Source organism: Platichthys flesus, chromosome 20 (genome assembly GCF_949316205.1).
Source record: "Platichthys flesus chromosome 20, fPlaFle2.1, whole genome shotgun sequence".
Lineage (NCBI taxonomy): Eukaryota > Metazoa > Chordata > Actinopteri > Pleuronectiformes > Pleuronectidae > Platichthys > Platichthys flesus.
The window spans coordinates 8,421,615-8,440,521 of NC_084964.1; the positions used below are offsets into that span (position 1 = coordinate 8,421,615).

Below are 18,907 nucleotides of genomic sequence, written 5' to 3' on the forward strand. Positions count from 1 at the left end.
CAGCACACAATGTTTACACCCTGCAGACTGCATTTCCGGTGTTTTACTAGCTTACATATTCATTCATATTCTTATAGAGAAAATAAAAATCCTCTCAGCATCATTCAAACACTCTTTCTCGGGTTCTAAACGTTCACATCTCTTTATGACAGAGCCCGAGAACCTTTATTCTATCGAGGGACATTTATGTTTTCACCACATCCTCCTAATCCTATGTTTTCACTTGAGTTAGTTTATAATGTCTTCAAGACCTGCAGAGACTTTGGTCTTTGGTTTAAATCATTGCTGAGAGTTCATCACTTATATTACAAAGAGTCAGTGAACTCTGTGCGGTGCAAAACAAAAGTGAGATGATTTGTCACGTAAGGATCCATCTGCACCACTGGACCGGCAGAGTTAAACAACATTTATAACAATATATATAACAGCATAGATGTGAATCAGAGAAATGCCGTAGTAAGACACGATTTATGAACAGAGAATCACAAATACTTGATAAACAAAACACACAAACTGTGTTTTACTAAAAGAGTATATAATTTCTTTCCTCTTCTTGTGAACATGCAGAATCGATACAAATCAAGGGTGCAGTGCACATCAGTAATTTTCTTTATCTGTCTTTAAACCCCATTTGTATTGTTTCCTGTGTGTGTGTGTGTGCGTGCGTGTGTGTGTGTGTGTGTGTGTGTGTGTGTGTGTGTGTGTGTGTGTGTGTGTGTGTGTGTGTTTGTCTTCGCTGCTGCAGGTCCTCAGCAGAGTGATACCAAGAGACAGCACCTCCTGGAGAGGCTGCTGGACGCTGTCAAACAGGTGAGTTTCTCGGTCTGAGTCACTTAAAAGTCACGTACGGCCACATTCAGTACTGCAGCTTGAAAGGGAGAAGGAAGCGTGTATAGATTTTTTTATTAGCGACTCAAATCGGTCACTTTCTGCTTTCAATCAATGTTGTTGTTTAGAAGTGAACATGCAGAGAAAGCAACAGTTCCACTTCCATAAACGTATATCTGCGTCTGCATGATTTAGAAATAGTTCCACATTTAAAAGCACGACTTATTAGTTCAGTGACATATTTCTTTGAAATGTGGAAATGGATGATTACTTAAAACCTTTACTTCCCTTATCTACCACAGAGTAAACAATAACATTTAGTAAGGCTGATCCAGATGTGCCACTTTGCAAACTTCATCTTCTTTTGAATAAAGTGCAAAAATGTTTGGTAGACCTATCAAGCCAAATAAATGGTTGAATTCAAGCAGTCTGATGTGTTGACCTTTCCTCATACATAGAGAGAAAGAGAGAGTAGGAAGTGCAGGTATCAGGTCTCGTCTGGATCTGCATGACATGTTGGTTCAAACAGTGACTGAGATCAGAGCTGCATATTAGACATAAAGAGTAATAAGGAAACCCCTAAGTTTCTGCCAACCTGTATCATGGTATAAGTTTAGGGACATTTATTCAGGTGTTGATGCTTCTGCTGCTCGGTTGGGAAGAAAAACAAATCTTATACTGGTCATCTTTTGAAAGTGAGATCAGTTCTTTTGTTTAATCTTTATATTTATGTTTATTTATTAAAAAGGGACAATGCACATACATTAACATGTGTCCATAGGTCTTAACCATAGACTGTTTATACAGGTCTTAACACATGGTCAATTTAAAGTATATTTAGCCATGAAGGCTAGTTTTTTATCTTGATTCTGACTTTTCTTATTCAGTGTTAGAAACATCATAAGCATGACTGTAGATGAAGACATGTTTGACTGTCTTATAAATAAATATTGTTTTATGGAATTGGAGAAGGAATCCTTTAGTCTGTTCTCTGAAGACTACTGGTTGAGTCATATTATACAAACAAAATACAGTGTTTGTTTGTGGTTACTTCAGGACCCCTGAAATATAAGACATGTGTTCATTGGGCTCTGGGTTTGAACGCTGAAGAATGAGCTGTTTCTTGGGCAGCGTCTAATATCCCCCCCCCCCCATCTCTTCTCAGTGTCAAATTCGCTTTGGAGGAAGGAAAGAGATCGCCACCGACTCAGACAGCAGGTGAGAGAAGCGGCCTGTTTCCGAGAAGTTCAGTGGCTTGTATCTGAATCTCCTCAGCAAACGCAGGGGGCTGTTTGGTTCACGTATGCAGGTCCAGTACATGTTTGCACTTGCTGCGGCTGCAGCCTCTTCTGTGCAGTGATCTGGAAAATGTGCCCAGCTCGAGGATCACCGTCTCAACAAAACAAAACAGAAAATGGAGAATGTCTGAAGTTGATACAGTTTATTTTATTACTTCTAAGCAACAAGAAAAATAAAAAGAATGAAATAATGTGGAACGAAATGTCTAAAAACGATTAGACTTATGTTAAATATTTTGTTGACTTGTGTACAATATCAACAATGTTCATTCTCCAAGAAATTCTCAAGTTTATATAAGTTAACGGTTGTATCGGTGTCTCGTAATAGATCACAATTATTCACTGCTGTTTGCCTCATTATGTAAAAACAATTGACCTTGACCTCATCTGTGAACATTTATTGTGCCTGAGTCACGTTAGGTATAAATATCACTGACAGCAACTCCCATGATCCCACACTGCTTCATGTTATCATCTAACCAGTTGTTTTGCTTTCGTGTTGATTGAGAGACCCCTAGTGGCCAAAGTTACATTTTGTAGGTTTATTTTATGAAATGCAAGACGAGTAAAATAAGGTTTATATATAAACAAAAATGGTTTACCAAGTGTTCTTCATAGGACTACAGTGATACATCATCATCATCATCATCAAAGTTTCATTTCATATTTGATTTTTGTTAGAGCTCACAGTAGTTTGTATCTTTAATAATTACAATTCAAAATTGACTTATTAATCTGTTGTGGCCAGAAAATGTTGATTATAGATCTCTTTGTGGCAATTTAAATTATTTAACTGTGCAGAATGGAAACATATGAAAATAATTTTGACCGTTTTTTAACTCTGTGTTTGTTGACATCCTCTTGATTTGATCTGAAAATAAATCCACTACCCACTAGGCACCTTGTAAGGGCCCAAATCATCTAAATCAATTCCCTATGAGAGAGAGGGCTACATGTGCAGATAGAGAATTTATGTGTGTGCAGGTGTACTTCCTGTGGTTAGTCCGAACTAAATCATGGCATCTGCAGTTTATTTTTAAACATCTATTTCAAAAGACCATCAGGAACATCCTCCCCGGCCAATTCTATGACTAATGGAGCTTTAAATGGCATCTGTAAACACAAGCTGTGGACACACTCCTTCCTACCACTGGATCTTTAAGGGTTAAAGGTATGACTGAATAACAAACCCCCTCCTCTACTCTTTTCCCCTGCAGAGTGATCTGTCTGTGCGCACAGTTTGAAGCGGTGCTGCAGCACGGCCTGAGGAAGAGCAGAGGTCTGGCCCTCACCGCCGCCGCACTCAAGCAGGCTGCGGGCTTCAGCAGCAAGGCCGAAGCAGGTACGATCCTCCACGGGCCGTGTGCTTCGCTGCAGGATGAGCCACAGTTTGTTAAACTCTGGTCTTAAGTCGAAAATCAGGGGAGACACTTAACATCAACCTCTAGCCTCTGTCTTGAGGGGAGAAAGGGAGACCAGAGAAAGCTGTAACCTTGCCAGAGGGCAGCTTGTCATGAAGGGTTTGAGGAAGCAGATGAATCAGTGCGAAGCTTCGAGCTGCAGGATAATTGCCACCTTGCTGTGAGACCAGATGATTAGACTACAGAGAGGAAGTACAATTTAAAGAGTCACACGCTGGTTGATCTCTGCTACCCTGTCAAACCGCTGTCTCTCTCTGCAGTGGTCAGTACCACAGTCCTAAAAAAGTCCAAAGATTTGCAGAACGTTGCCAGTTTCTCATCATAAATGAATGCCATGTATTCCAGCCTTGTTCAAACCCACAAACTGTGTTTATCTGTTATTGCAGTCAAGATCCCAAACTGCAGATAGCATCATGTGGACGTACAGGGGAATGAAAAATTAGCAGGTACCAAAAAAAGATATCTGGTAAATTTCTAGTTTGTGCAAAGGTGCTGCCCTAAAGTAAAATAACCTAGGCTGTTTCTTTGTAGTGTAATTGAAGGATAATTTGTGATTAAAAGTCTTGGAACCTGAGACAGCATTAACAAAACACAATACTCTTATAAAGTAAAAATCATCTACCCTATTTTTTTATTTGAGAGATTCTCCTACTTTATCCCTTTATGCTCCCCGAGGTATTGAAGTCCCACCAATACACGAGTCAGTCTCAGTATAGTTTTTATAGCATCAAATAACTAATGAAATCAACAAGGTAAAAAATATAAACATAAATCAGTGTGATAAGAACGAGCTGTAATGACGGAAACCAACTTTGATAAAAACGTATTTGATGTATTGTTACTGCAGCCAGCCACCAGAGGGCGGTCGAGCCGTTTGGCTTCACTTTTGAGCGTCCCTTTTCACATACAGAGAATCATTAGTTTCACACTTTGCTAAATTGTTTCTACTTTGTCACACTGAACAACCCTGTGGTTATTAAATCCACGTTTGCAGCAGAAATGCATGACTTCTGTAACGGCCGCCACCCCATAACCATTAGCATATCTGAAGTCCCCCGTATTTCACAGTCAATTACAAGAAAGGATTGTGGCTGAACTCGTGGATTTGCATCTCATTAACGAAGCCGAGTCCTTAAAGCCAGAAATAAGCAGACGTCATTTGAACACAGTGGTCTGGGGTCACACGCTCATTATATGCGGAAAAGAAGCGAAACTCTCGTTCCTATTAATTACTGCACCCCACCTTAGAAAACTTTATATGGAAACACCCTCATAGGTCATTTGATCTCTTCTTCTCTTTGTTATGGAAAATAATAAAACTGTGAGGTCAGTGTGAAATATGGGGAGGTGACAGGTGGGAAGTGAGGATGGAGCGGCCTGCCAGAAACTGTGGGTATTTTTTAATGAGAGAGCGAGGATGTGTCGACTCTCAGGACTCCAGAAGTGTTTGACCCTTTGTGTAACTCAAGAACGGTTCTTTTTCACAAACGAGGAAAAACTTCTTCTTCCCTTCTTTGTCTCACCTTGTTTCACCTTTGCATCCTCTGTTCTTCCTTTCTTTTGCACCTCTCTAACTCTTCATCATCCTTATCACCCTCGTTTCCTCCTCTTCATGCCCCACCACGCCACCTTTCACCTCCCATTGCCTCGTCTCCTTTTTCACCCTCTCCTCGTGTCTTTTTTTTTTGCTCTTCGTCCACCACCAGAGTTGACGTTCTGGTTTTACGTGAAGGAGCACCTGAACCGCCACGAGCTCCAGCGGTTCTACTCGCTGCGTCACATTTCCTCCGAGCTGGGTCGGGGTCGTGCGTGGCTGCGCTGTGCCCTCAACGAACACTCGCTGGAGCGCTACCTGCACACACTGCTGGCTGACCGCCCACGTCTGGGGTTAGTACTGCTGCTCTGTGTGTGTTTATGTTTTTATATTTAAAGGAAATGTTTTTGGGATTGCAAAACTTGCATAGCAATATTCATTGTATTACATTTGTGCTGTTTACAACTGGTATGCAGGGATTTCCTCTTTTTGTGTTGATTAGATGTACTGTCACCTCTCTTCCAGAACTTACTATGAAGAAGGGGCTTTTATTCTTGATGAAGAGAGAGCAAGTATGCTCCCCACCATGGCTGCAGGTCAGTTTGTGTCATTAGCATAGACTGTGTCCTCCCACTATCTAGAAATGAAGCCAAAATACCCAGGATATGAACACTGCCATCTTGCTCCATTGGACCTATAGTCTTATATATTATATAATAATTATCTTTAACAGGCTAATGTTGCAGGTTATGCAAATACAGCTTTGTTAGCGTTTTAAGTAGCATTTTACATGCTAAAATTCAGCATGCTATCACACTGTGTATGTTAGCATGTTAGTATGCCAACAAAAGCAGTTGCATACCAGAACAACACTCAAGCACATCCAGTATGCATATAGCCAATGCTGCAAAGTGACAAATTAAAATCCTGGCCCCGCCCCTTTCTCCAGGTCCATGCCAAAGTTAAACTGGTTCCTTGTTGGGAACCAGTTTAAATCTGATCTTTAGTTTTGTGTAATCCTGCTGACAGGAAACAAATAAACCAAATAGCAGGCAAATGGATAGAGTTTGAACAACCTCCTTAGTGAAGGTAAAGGTAGCAACAGTTCCTGAAGCTAGTAAAGTTTGCTTAAAATTGATGAAAGGTGAACCAAGCTGACATTCTGACTCTGAAATGTCCTCCAGTGGCCACCAGACATATTAGACTTTTGTCTTTCATGGTCTTCTGGTACCACGCCTTTTTGTTTTGCCCCTCTAATGATAAGAAATCGAAGATCAGCAAAGTTGTGAAATTTGTGAAGACCGAAATTTGATCCTGATGTGTAATGGGCCTCACTGCCTCACTTTCACTCTCGTTGAAATGTGACCAGGCTTCACACAAACAGAGCTGCTGTAAAAGCAGGAAACTCACTGACTTTGCACTTTAATGGTTTAGCATGGCTGGGCTCCCTGAGAGCTGCTGCCCAAACCTTATTAATGTTAATGGATGTTCTCTTACTGCAGAGCTATTGACGAGCACAACTTATGAGGCACAAACTCAAAAATATCACCACTGATCTCCTGCCAGATTGTCTCCTCTCCTCTCATACACAGTGGGATCGTTCATCTTGCGTTGCCACAGTTCTCTGTGCACGGACAGAACTGCTAACCAGGCACTTTGAAGTTAAAGTTCAAAAGCTTCATATGATTTAACCGGTCTGATCTCGACTGAATTAGGTTTTTCGCCTCAATCCCTCTCTCTCTCTCTCTGCTGCGCTCAGGCCTGAACTCCATCCTGTTTGCCATCAACATCGACAACACCGACCTGAACGGCGGGTTGACGCGAGGCGCAGGCCCGTCGGTGTCCCACCTCCTCAAGGAGTCCACGCAGGGCATCGGCAGCCTGTTGAAGGAGTCCACTCAGGGGGTGAGCAGCCTCCTGCGTGAGATCGGCACAGCCACGGCCGCGGTGCCCGGATTCACGCCCCGAGGGGAGGGAGCCTCGGACCCGCTCCCTGTTCTTCCACGCAGCACCTCTGCTGGTAGGAAAAGGCAGTTGATATGTCTTGGTTTTTGTTAAGACTGCTCTGTTTTAATGATGAATGCAATATCATTTTCATATATACTATAGATTCTATAGCATAATGCTTTAATAATGTATTGCCTACTCATAAAGAAATTTAAAACACTCTTAGCTTAAAATAAATAATAGCGCGATTATAATTGATATCGACAAGTTATGGACAGTTTTGGCTGTATCATTCAAGTCACAGGTAAAATCATTCTTAAGAAATTAAACTTGTTACCAATTTTTTGTTCTACCCCTGGAATGCAGTGAGTTATATGTCATGTATCTCTGGTCTCTGGTTGACCAATGAATTGTGACAGAGGTGAGCCACATGTCGAATGCTGTAATTTTTTTCTGTAAGAAGCAGCGTAAGGCACAAAAACAACCCGTTTCAGTTCGAGCATGTGTAATAAATGCACTTGTAGAATCGAGCGGGCAACATCACCAGGCAAGTGCAGCGCGGAGCTGCAGCAGCGGAGTTGAAATCCCCCATGAAATGAATACACTTCCAGAACGTCGGCCTCCTTATTTGACCTCATTTAGCCAGAGCCGCCCCGGTCCTTCCTGTCAGGGGAAAACTATACCCGCCCGTTTTCAACTCCATGTGCTCTGCTCGGCGAGATGGACAAGCTTTTAACTTTTAACTGTGCGGTGCTAAAACCTTCCAGTGGATTGAATGCAAATTAAATTCTAAATTGGTGCACCACCTCTTTTACCATTGAGATTATTCCGCGGTGGAAGACTCACTAATGCAAAGCGAGGCGCTGAAAAGGAAGCGGGCCGACCCGCAGACAGTAAGCGAGAAAAGCTTTTTAAGTCGAGTAAGTGAAATAAAGTTAAGATGCTGATGTCATCGTTACTGAACTTTGTGTGAACATTTGGACGGAGCCCGTCTAGACAGAAAAGTGTTGAATCCATTTAAGTTTCTTCTTAATTGAGGCTTGAGATTAAAGGTTTTGTTCACTCTATTCTCATCCTTATCCTGCCCAGATTCAGGGCTGAGGAAGGAGCGCCGCAGGAAAAAGAAGATCACCAACATCATTTCTTTTGATGATGATCTGGATGGTGGGGCGGAGGACGAGGAGGAGGGGGAGGAGGACTCCCTGAAAACGGGCCCGATAAGGAAGAGTCTCACCGCTCCGGCTCAGAGCAGCTTGGAGGAAGGGATAGACCCACTGGAGCCGGCCTACTCCCAGTCGCCGGCACAGAACGGCCTGGAGGAGCCGGGCATAGTCAGCTGGGTTGGGTCCCCGCATTCGTCTCGTACGCCTCCTGCAACAACCCCCCCACTGCCCGACAGCAAGAGCATCGACAACGAGGAGGAGGAGGAGGAAGAAGAGGAGATGTACAAACCAAGAGCACAACCTCAGGAGGAGGAGAGGATCAGCTCTGATCAGTGAGTCAGCAAACGTCAAGTTATAAAAAGTATACAAATAAATAGTTTGTAGAAATCAACCTGGAATACACAAGTGCTCATATCCTTTTTATCTTGTTTTATTTGCTAATTAAAGTCTCCTACAGTTGATTAATAATATATGAGAGCCTGTTTCTCTGAGAAAAATCAAGGTGTCTGTTCATTAGATTCCAACATTATAAAAAAGTAGTGTGTAACATCGATATCTATAAATCTATACAAATATTTTTCACTCTCATCACAACATTTATTCATAACACAAGACAGTTAATAACCAGATTGTGATGTTTGCTTCCACTGAAAGAGTAAAGTGTCTGCAAAGTCGAAGTGACAAGCGTGTGCCTGCGTTCCAAAAACAACAGGAACATTTGTTTGATGGTATTAACTTCTTCTCTGAGTCGTAACTCAGCTAAATCCTAGTGCGCAGAAATTATTCACATGCGTTTACATTCACTGCGGCTTAAACCGTTTGTCAATTTCAATAAACTTCTACAAATCTGCTTATATTTAATAAATAAATAACTCAGGAAAGCGCATGTCTCTGCCAAGGCCCAGCGGTCTGCTTAAAAATGATTCACTCACTCATAAATATCAGTTCCTTAAATGTGCTTTATTTTTTTCATCACGATCCAGAAATGATTTCCCTTTTCTATTCCTTTGAAAAACGCCTTATCTCGCAAAGTTAGGGAAAGTGGAAAAAAATCCTTCTTGCTCTCTTGGAGATAATAAATGGAGCATGATAATAATCTTGTTTTTAAGTTTTATTAAATATCAATGTAAGCCAGTGAAAGTTGAAAGGGATTCAGCATTGGTTTAATGTAAGTAGATATTAAAAAAACAAGGCGCAGCCCCCAGCCCAACTAATTGAGTCCATTATAACATTATACTTCCTGTTAACGTCTCCCTGAGTGCCCGACTGCATTACCCTAGAAAATAGATAATATGGTTGTATAATAACATGTTGTGCAGTTGAGGCTTGACTCCAAAGTGTTCAAAGCTGACTACAACCAAACTGACCCGGATTAAACTTGTCATTGTGCAGGTTGGTGGTCGGGAGTCTGCCCAGTGTGTCCACGTGGAGCCCTCTACAGGCGATGACAAACCACAGCAGCTCCGACATCCTCATCCCTCTCAACCCTGCAGACCGTCAGCCAGGTATGAACTGCCCCCCCCCCCCCAGAACAACAGCCACAGAGCTTATAGAGAGGCCTGCACAGACAAAAAGACCGAAGCAGATACCACCTATCATCTTCTGTGCCTTAATTCCACAATGCTGCACCGATCCTCATTATCCTCTCTTTTGACCATTTAATATTCTGTTATATTCCTTTGTTTTAACTCTGCGTTGAGGATCAGTTGCCTACCGTGTAAATTGTAGGGGCTTTCTCTCTGACTCTGTGATTTCACTTTCACTTCCATTCTGTCTCAGTGAGCTCTGTGGAGGACACGGCAGCATTTCCTGCTCAGTCTGACTCGACGGGGCCGGTGGGAAACTGTGAGAGCAGCAGCAGGTCCGAGCTGACGTTCAAGTAAGGCAATGATGCATTGTCACAGGAGTTATTTGTGCGGATGCAGGGTCAAACATTTTCTCAATTGGATTAAAAATTGTGTTTTTGTGGACAATAGTCAATTGCAACATAATTCAAAGAGATTCAAAAGTACCTGATTTCTGTTTTCGTGTGTTGCAGCATGGAGTCGAGTCCACCGGCGCCGTCCGCTCCCATCTCCAGCGTCCTGCAGACACCTGGTCTGCCAGAGTCCATGACAGTCGGTGAGTGTTTGGACTTTTCCCATCTCCTCCCTCTCTCTCTCTTGCTCTTCTTTTTCGGGTTGTTCTCAAAACCTGTTCTGTGGAATGAATCATCATGGATTATTGCACACGTGAGACAAGTGAGTGTCTTTCCCGCATGGCTTCACTTGCAGCAATTACATCACTTCTCAACAGGACTTGTTTTGTCCCATCCTAAAGGATTCATTACCACCACTGTAACTTCTTGAACTTGCTGTCCTCTGATCGGGAGTCTTTGGGTTGTTGTAAAGACAGGCTGCACGTCTGACTGGGAGCGGGGGGGGTCACACACTAAACAACCTTTCACCAGGATAAACACTAGACTAGTTCGGTGTCCAAACTACACTAGAAAAAACACTCGCGAAAAGGCATGAGGTGTCTGCCTGATCCTCCTGCTCACCAGATGACACATCAGGCTGGAGGAGGTTAAACGCTTCAATGGAAATTAAAGTTGTAAAGAATCGAGAGCGGCTCCAAGCTGAGAACAGATCCCGACCACCACTCAACAGGCATTCTCTGTTGTTGTTGTTGTCTCTCACATGCATGGTTATTGCTCGATTTCCCTCATTTGCAGAGATGTGAATCCACCTCACCACTACATGTGCCTTCACCCCCTCCTGCAGTCTGATTGGTTGTTGTCACCGACCCGTCTAGATATTTAACCTGTTGGAAATCGAGTTCGATTCTGTGACCCCTCAATCACCGGCTGCTGATCGGATTAATTTACATCGAATTAAGAATGCACGTGATTCACATTAGTTTTGACAGTTAAAAAAAACACAAAAGCTGAATCAACACTTCCTGCTCAGGTGTTATCAGATGACAAAGGACGTTCATGAGAAGGTTGTGTCGGTAATGAATCATTGGAAAGTTCCCCAACATGTTTTCGTCAGTAAATTTCACCCCAGCTGTCGCTGCGGCAAATTAAATCAGACCTGCTGATGAGTGTTTTCAAAACCTGTTGTTTTTCAGTGCAGTTAAACGTGATCTAATTACAAAGAGTGAAGCCCCGTGCCTGTACTGCAATTCTTCCTTCATAGCAAACAATCCACCAGATGGCACTGTTGCTCCAGTGTATGCACATGTCACTGTGCGTAATTACACACTCATCTGCTGCTCTCAGAGGATTTGGCTCGTGAGAAACTTAAGATTGTGTGAATTCCTGCAGATCAGCTGTGAGATGTCACAAAAAAAGAAAGAAATTGAGATTTTAAATAAATATGCATCATGAGCATTTCATGAGCTGTGTGTGTGTGTGTCTGCTGCTCTCAGAGGATTTGGCTCGTGAGAAACTTAAGATTGTGTGAATTCCTGCAGATCAGCTGTGAGATGTCACAAAAAAAGAAAGAAATTGAGATTTAAATAAATATGCATCATGAGCATTTCATGAGGTGTGTGTGTGTGTGTGTGTGTGTGTGTGTGTGTGTGTGTGTGTGTGTGTGTGTGTGTGTGTGTGTGTGTGTGTGTGTGTGTGTGTGTGTGTGTGTGTGTGTGTGTGTGTGTGTGTGTGTGTGTGTGTGTGTGTGTGTGTGTGTGTGTGTGTGTGTGTGTGTGTGTGCGTGTGTGCGTGTGTGCGCGCAGCTGCCTGTGAGTACTGGGATTGAGCTGTCGTCCAATCTATTAGCTCTCGGTATGAGGTGGTCATGGGGCCACGGAAAGAGCGAGTGATCTACAAATGACTTGTGCAGAGGCGGCTCCATGAGGCCTTAGTAAGATATAAAACAGTTCATAGTTCCTTGCCGCTGGACCCTTTCAATTACCCTGGTTTTCTGCATCATGCGGTCATAAATGGGATCTGATGTTTATCAGATTGTGCCCTTCACGTACAAACGACTACAGGATGTCATACAAGTTCGGGTCCTTATTCTACTAAAGTGTCTAACATAGATCTGACTATATCTTAAGGCAGCAGATTTATCCATACATTTATCCATAGTCAAGTCAAATTTTATTCATATAGCACACAGCAGTCGACCAAAGGGCTGCACAATAAAAGAAGACACAAAAGTTGTGTCTCAATTGAGGGGCTGCCGTCTTCAGAGGCTGCATTTTAAGATTCACTAGGCTTTCCCATTTCAAAGGCTGCTATACTAAGAAAGGGGCATTAGAAGTTTCGAGGCGTGTGCAGCTTCAGCTCTGTTGCAGAGATACAGCAGTAAGGGTGGGATCAGGCGGTGACACCAGTGGCTGAAATCCTCTGTAGACCAGACCGTCTCATTTCGGGTCGGCCTTTGTGGTCAACCCTGCCCGCAGAGGAGGCGGTTCCCTTTTCCTGGTAACAGTTTTCTGTAAAAGACTAATCCTGTCTGAAACCCTGGAACATGTGGTTTTCGTGTCGGACATTTAAAAATCAGAGAACAACAAGCTCTTTTCTCCAGAATCGCTGACGTCCAACGATCATATTGGGAGAAATCCATCCTGACGGAGGCATGGAGGCCACTTCCTCTGCCCACTGTCGGCTCTGTAAACCAAAATGCGACGCAGCCAAAACAGATTTTGGCAATTGAAGAGATGAGACCGTGACTATTTCTCGGCCTGAAGAATCTCGCTCCCTTGCTCTCGATATCCACAGTCCCATTGCCTCTGCTCGCTCCCCGCCCACCCGCATAACCCGAAGCAACAATAACAGCCCGTCTCAAAGTTGTTCATGGGAAACGTAGCGAACCACAAGAAGAGGGAGAAGATAAAGCCAGTAGGCGGAAAGTGGCTTGAAGACAAGTTCTTGGAAAGCATGTGATGTCACAAATTGATGATGCCCTGCTTTTCTAAGAATTTCTCAGTTCCTGGCTGAGGCTTAAACACATTATATGCAACAATTTTCATTAAAATGTCTAAAAACTATGTTATATATTTTGTTGACTTGTGTACTTACTCTATCCCAAATGTTTCCAACAATGATCAAACCCCGAGAAAACAACTATTTTATTTGAGGTAATGGAAAGTTTTTTTTAATTTCATAATGTCCTCTCAACCTGTGGCTTTGTCCCGAGGGCATAGTCATGAAGTGAACATTCAAAATCTCACAACAAATTAACACACGAGATGAGATTTTATGTATTTTGTTATTTAAAACCATGTTAATTAATTCATACTGTATTGTAAGTCTAATGTGTGCTTGGTAATACAAACATGTTTATGTGTATTTTATATAACCTGATATATTCATCCTGGTATATCAAATTATATGAAATATTCACAACTATCTTTAAATTAGCATGAAAACATTAGACTTAAGACATAAGACAGCAAACACCCCTTTAGGTACATTTAGAACCGATATGAATCATGCGATTAATCTTGATTAAATATTTTAATCCCTTCACAGCGCTCGTACAAATACACGTAGGCCAAGTCTGTATATTTGGATTAAACTGGTATGATGTCCTTATTTGGTTACAATTCCTTGTCTCACTCACCTCCATGTCACCTGCTCTCCCTGCAGCAACCAAGTTACTGTATCTCTCTCTCTCTCTATATTCTGAACGCACCACATGAAACACATGGTGATGTGTTGGCCTTTATGTTCCGGAATGAATCAATTAAGATTTCTGGTCTGAAAAGCAATGATTATTAAAAAATACATCTAGAAGCATTGACACAACTCGTGCACTAGTAATCTACTTACTGGTTCTCATTTACTCACTGTCCTCGACTCACTTTCTTGTTTCTAGAGGCCAAAAAAACATCTGAATATCACTTAAAGTCTTTCTAGAAACAACAACGTGAATATTTTAATCTATGCACATGACTGTTTGTCCCTGGGTGAATGAGTGGCTTCTAATACGCCCGGTGTACAAGATGGTCCTGGATCTTGTGCTTTTTAGCTTGTCCTCATAGCATAACAGTTTTTTTTATTATTATTCATCGGCCAGTTTACCATTCAGTTTATTGGGTGGAAACAATTTTACCATATATACACATTGGGCAGGACATATATAGTATTATGAGTACTGCCCTGCTTGGTCCATCTCTGCTGTAACCTGCAGGGTTATCCACACAGGTCAAATTGTCGGACACATGATATGTTCAATATTGATAAAAACTTGAATAAACAGGCAATCAGCACTCTGTAGTCGCGGCATTGATCACAACAACAACACATTCACAACAACAAAAACATCAACATAAGCGATTCTCCAGGTTGGGATTCTGCTCTTTGTGCAGCAGCGGTGGTGCAGCTTCAGTGTTCTCCACACAATCTTTAGTTAACTACAGGTCACATTTACAGTTTCAGACAGAGACCTGCTACCAACATCACCACAGAGCAAGCAAACAGCCCATTCCAAGCCAGCACTGCACTGGTGCATTAAACCCAAGATAAAGTAGGTTAGCTGAGAAGAAGGAAGAGTGAGCAGCGTAAGCTCTCCTGCCGTGATTTTCATCCGGTGGTTTCCGGTGGTCAAACACACACATGCACACACAGTAACCTGCATTTAAAAGCGCACACGTGTGTTGTAATTAGTCCACGTCCCCTTGTGAGGACAGAGGGGGGATGGCTCGACCGAAGTCCCTAATGGCTCGTCCGCGGCTCCCACTGTGAACGCGTGGTCGGAGTAAAGGTCACATTTATTTCTGGCCCGCTGATGTGGAGATTGGAGCCGCCGTGATAATAGACTTTCTCCGTTGCGCTCTTCATCACACTCCCCCCCCCTTCCCCCCAAACCAGGCATTTAGCTCGGGGCTGGAGGAGACCTACTTGTGTCTGTGGCTACATTGACACCCTACATTAGTGATGGGAAGAGGGTTGTGGTCTCTCCGTGCGTGTGTGTGAATGGGGGAATGCAAAGTGCAGGATTAACTCCTTTTGCTCATGGTTGTTATTTTGGGAAATTACTGGTAACCGTCGTGTTAGGAGCTCGGAAACCTTTCCTGTGCACCTACAAGCATAATGAAGCAGATGAGTCATCTCACAGAGGAGAGAAACATCAGCCAGTTGCTGACTGCTGCTCGACTGTTTGATACAGTTCAACTGACTGATGCTTCTCAGGCTGATATAGATATTGGGAACTTCCACTGAAGTTGCCGGTACCTGCTATTTTATAGAATTCATAGCAGACTAGAAGGGAACTCAGTTGAGCACACGCCTCCACTAAGGCCCACCCAATATGGCAGAAGCTTTTATCCAAATCGACCTACAATTAGTGCAACCCTTATTTAGGGGTTTAGTATCTTGCCCAAGGACACTTCGGCATGCAGATGGGGAAGACTGAGGATTGAACTGCCAACCTTCTGGTTTGAGGACGACCACTCTACCCCTCAGCCACGGCCCCGCTAACGTTCCCCGTCAAACCGAACCAAATGTTGTACACTTATAGATATCAGTTCGCTAAATATTTCTTCCCTGACCCAAGCAACATCCCTCCACAAGCCTTGTGGAAATCCATCAAGGAGGTTTTGCATTATCTTGCTCAAAATAACCTCAGATAAAAACATAACCTCCTTGCCGCAGGTAACTTTACACACTGTCTGTCAATGTGTATTAAACTCAAAAACCAAAATGTCTAAAAGTTGATACTTCTCGTGGAAAAACTGTATTTTAGGGATGGATCTCCAGTACAGCAATAATCCAGGAAGAGCGAAAGTGGGATAGGTTTCTGAACTTTCCAAACTAAAGGTCATACTTATTTCTGTTTTGTGTTTTATGTGTTTGAGTTAGTGCTGAAGTTTCACTCTCTATTCTCTGCAGTGGAGCTGCGTCAGGCCATTGTGGCCATGATGAACAGGAAGGACGAGCTGGAGGAGCAAAACACGTACGTTGGGATATGTCCTCGCTTATCTGCTGCTTGCAAGCCCTTAAAACACACACACACACACCCACACACACACACACACACACACACACACACACACACACACACTCAGCTTGGAAGAAGTTATCGGGTGATCTTTCAATATAAATTGTGTCAGCTTGTTTTCTCCTCATCCTCAGACGAGAGGCGGTTTTTGTGCTGACTTGAGGCAGAAAACAGTTCAGTGGTGCTTTTTGTTTGTTTTTCGTAAATAAGCAGACTGTGATTCATACCCATGCAACAGCTGCTAAAATGGATCACCGAGGAGAAGACAGAACGTGGTCCAATACAATTCTGCTGAAATGAACAGAAAACTCAGAGTTTTCACATCTTTGTGATTCACTGCCAAGCCGTGTTTTGATTTATTTGATAAATTGTAGTTGTGGCCTTAAATTAACAGTGACACAGATGAGTGTTTCTTTTACAGATCTGAATGTGACTCCAGTTAGTGAAGGAAGCTGAATAATGTTTATCTAATCTATTGCCTATGTTAAAAACCAGACAGACAGATAGACATGGAAAGCTGTATCATTGAACATGCAGACGTGTTACACGCGTGTGACCTGCGTCGTGTGTACGACAGGTCTCTTCGCTGTCTGCTGGACGGGGAGATGGAGCACTCGGCTGGCCTGAGGCAGGAAACAGACATGCTGAACAGGAAGCTGGCAGAGCTGGAGGAGAGGCACACAGCCAAGGTCCAGGCCCTGGCCAGGTAAGCAGAAGCAGCAGCAGCAGCAGCAGCAGCAGCAGGGATGAATGGTAACACAGTCCTTTCTGTTTGCAGTGTGGGAGATTAGCTTGTATTGACTGCTGCACCGGCTAGGACTTTTTAAACACCCCTGCTGTCAGTCAGTTCAGACCTGTAACAAAGCAGAGCTTCACATCGACACTAATTTAGCCAGTGTTTGACAATTTCTACTATTTTCTGACATTATATCTACAAAATGGTTAAATGTGAGAGTTGTCAGCAGGTAAATTAAATGAGAAATAAGCAGTTTTTCTTACTTCTAGTTTGCTATATTGGTGTTTCTTGAGTATGTCATAGATCTCCAAAGTTAAAAAGTTCCTTTTCCTGCAAACTTTTCGACGAGCCGTTTCAGGACGACATCACAATGGCCCACCTCTGCGTAATGCACACAGAGCAGCTGGTTTGGTACCGTTTTGCTAAAGCTCAACGACATGTTTGCTCCAAACGGTGTGCTACAGGCTTCGAGGTGCCAGTGTGTCTGAGCTGTTGCCCTATCCACAGGGATGTGTATCAATACCCTGCTGTATAAAAGAGGCGGAGCACACAATGGATTTTAAAATGCAGCTGCTGCTAGAAATGTTTGGCGTATTTTACAATTTAGTTGCGTTACGCAATAAGCTTTTAGTTAATTAACTTATTTTATGGGCAAAGGCCGAGATTTTAACCTCGGGTGTATTTTGAAATATTAAACGTGTATTTGAACCCATGGCATCTACCTCCTGAGATAGTCCTTCACAGCTGCTGTAGAATCAACACACAGAGTCAGGAGCTAAACCCAAGTATTTAAATATTGGACACACAAAACAAAGCTTCTACAATCCAAAGGTCTCCTTGTGAAGTGTGTATTTCTGTACGTCTTTTGTATGTCTTTAACTTTCTCTTGTCATTAAGCTCAACTGAGAATTAGCAAAATTGACAGGAAGTCTACAAGCAGTAAATTGAAATGTCTCCATGAAACTTGTGTCTCCTTTGAGAAACAAAATCCATCAGAAGCCTCTGGTGACGAGGTAGAGGACGACACCTAATGTCCAGCAAACACATCTTCCAGGTTTCCACCATACTGAGCTGAGAAGTGGCATGGTGGTGCTAGTGGGAGGAAATATTCTAAAGCAAGAAAATTTGACAGTGTAATGGTTTGGTCCTTGGTACTGACCATTAACCTGTCAATCCTCCACAGAAATATGATGCTGTCGGGGAGTCCGCATTTCACATAATGCAGATTTTACTACATGGTCTTCCAACCATTTGAAATCAACCTCAGACCTTTTTGACCTGGAAACAAACTGGTGTTGCTACTATCATTAGAGAATTAAAAAAAAAAGGATTCAGTACACCTGTATTGGACAACATAGAGTGTAACTACACCTCACCTCTCATTAAAATAAAGGCTTATGAATAAAGTGCTGGGAGGTGGAATTGGGACACGCCTATCTAAACCCCCCCAACATCTCTCTCTCTCTCTCTCTGCACACACACACGACTAATACCAATGAGCTTGCTAAAGTCTAAATGTCATCTATTTTGTCTAGGGGCCACCCACCTTCAATAAGAAGATGCAATGAGCCATGTTCAACACATAAATTTAGATTTTGTTACATTTGGTAATAGTTGTGATATATAACCAGCATTAATGTATTTCTGCAAAGATCAGTCATCATTAAGTGTAGAGCCTAAACAACACATCTAGTTGTGTAGTATATCTTCCGAATGTCCGTGCTCAAAGAAGATGGAACAGTCGGTGAACTTTTGTTTTCGCTCCTTGTTATTTGTCGTGCGCATCAATAAATTTAAACGGGGAACTTTTAAGTCGGCGCAGCATCAGTAAACAGTGTGTAGAAGCCGTAATAACCCAGAGGGCCTTCACTCCCGTGATTAAAGCTGCTTTGGTTGCTGCTGACTGTGCTGGGCTGTGCCTCGCACTGTATCTCCAGCGGCCGCATCACTTTTTTAACACATAATCACAGCAATTACTGCTGCACCCCACACAGGAAGAAGCACGTGTATTTGTGCAAGTATCGATGTTGAGGTCGCCACGACTAG

The 18,907-nt window shown here is 42.7% G+C and overlaps 1 protein-coding gene across 2 annotated transcripts in view; it reads left to right on the forward strand.

Moving 5' to 3' along the window:
• snx29 (sorting nexin 29) overlaps positions 1-18,907 on the forward strand; it is a 130,818-nt gene that overhangs the window by 547 nt on the left and 111,364 nt on the right. For both annotated transcript variants that reach the window (XM_062414361.1, XM_062414362.1), the window contains exons 2-13: positions 746-810; positions 1,994-2,046; positions 3,344-3,468; positions 5,254-5,434; positions 5,607-5,677; positions 6,841-7,101; positions 8,118-8,523; positions 9,584-9,696; positions 9,971-10,070; positions 10,230-10,312; positions 16,017-16,080; positions 16,703-16,831. In XM_062414361.1, the coding sequence (XP_062270345.1) occupies positions 746-810; positions 1,994-2,046; positions 3,344-3,468; positions 5,254-5,434; positions 5,607-5,677; positions 6,841-7,101; positions 8,118-8,523; positions 9,584-9,696; positions 9,971-10,070; positions 10,230-10,312; positions 16,017-16,080; positions 16,703-16,831 (1,651 nt within the window). The remainder of the gene's footprint in view (positions 1-745; positions 811-1,993; positions 2,047-3,343; positions 3,469-5,253; positions 5,435-5,606; positions 5,678-6,840; positions 7,102-8,117; positions 8,524-9,583; positions 9,697-9,970; positions 10,071-10,229; positions 10,313-16,016; positions 16,081-16,702; positions 16,832-18,907) is intronic.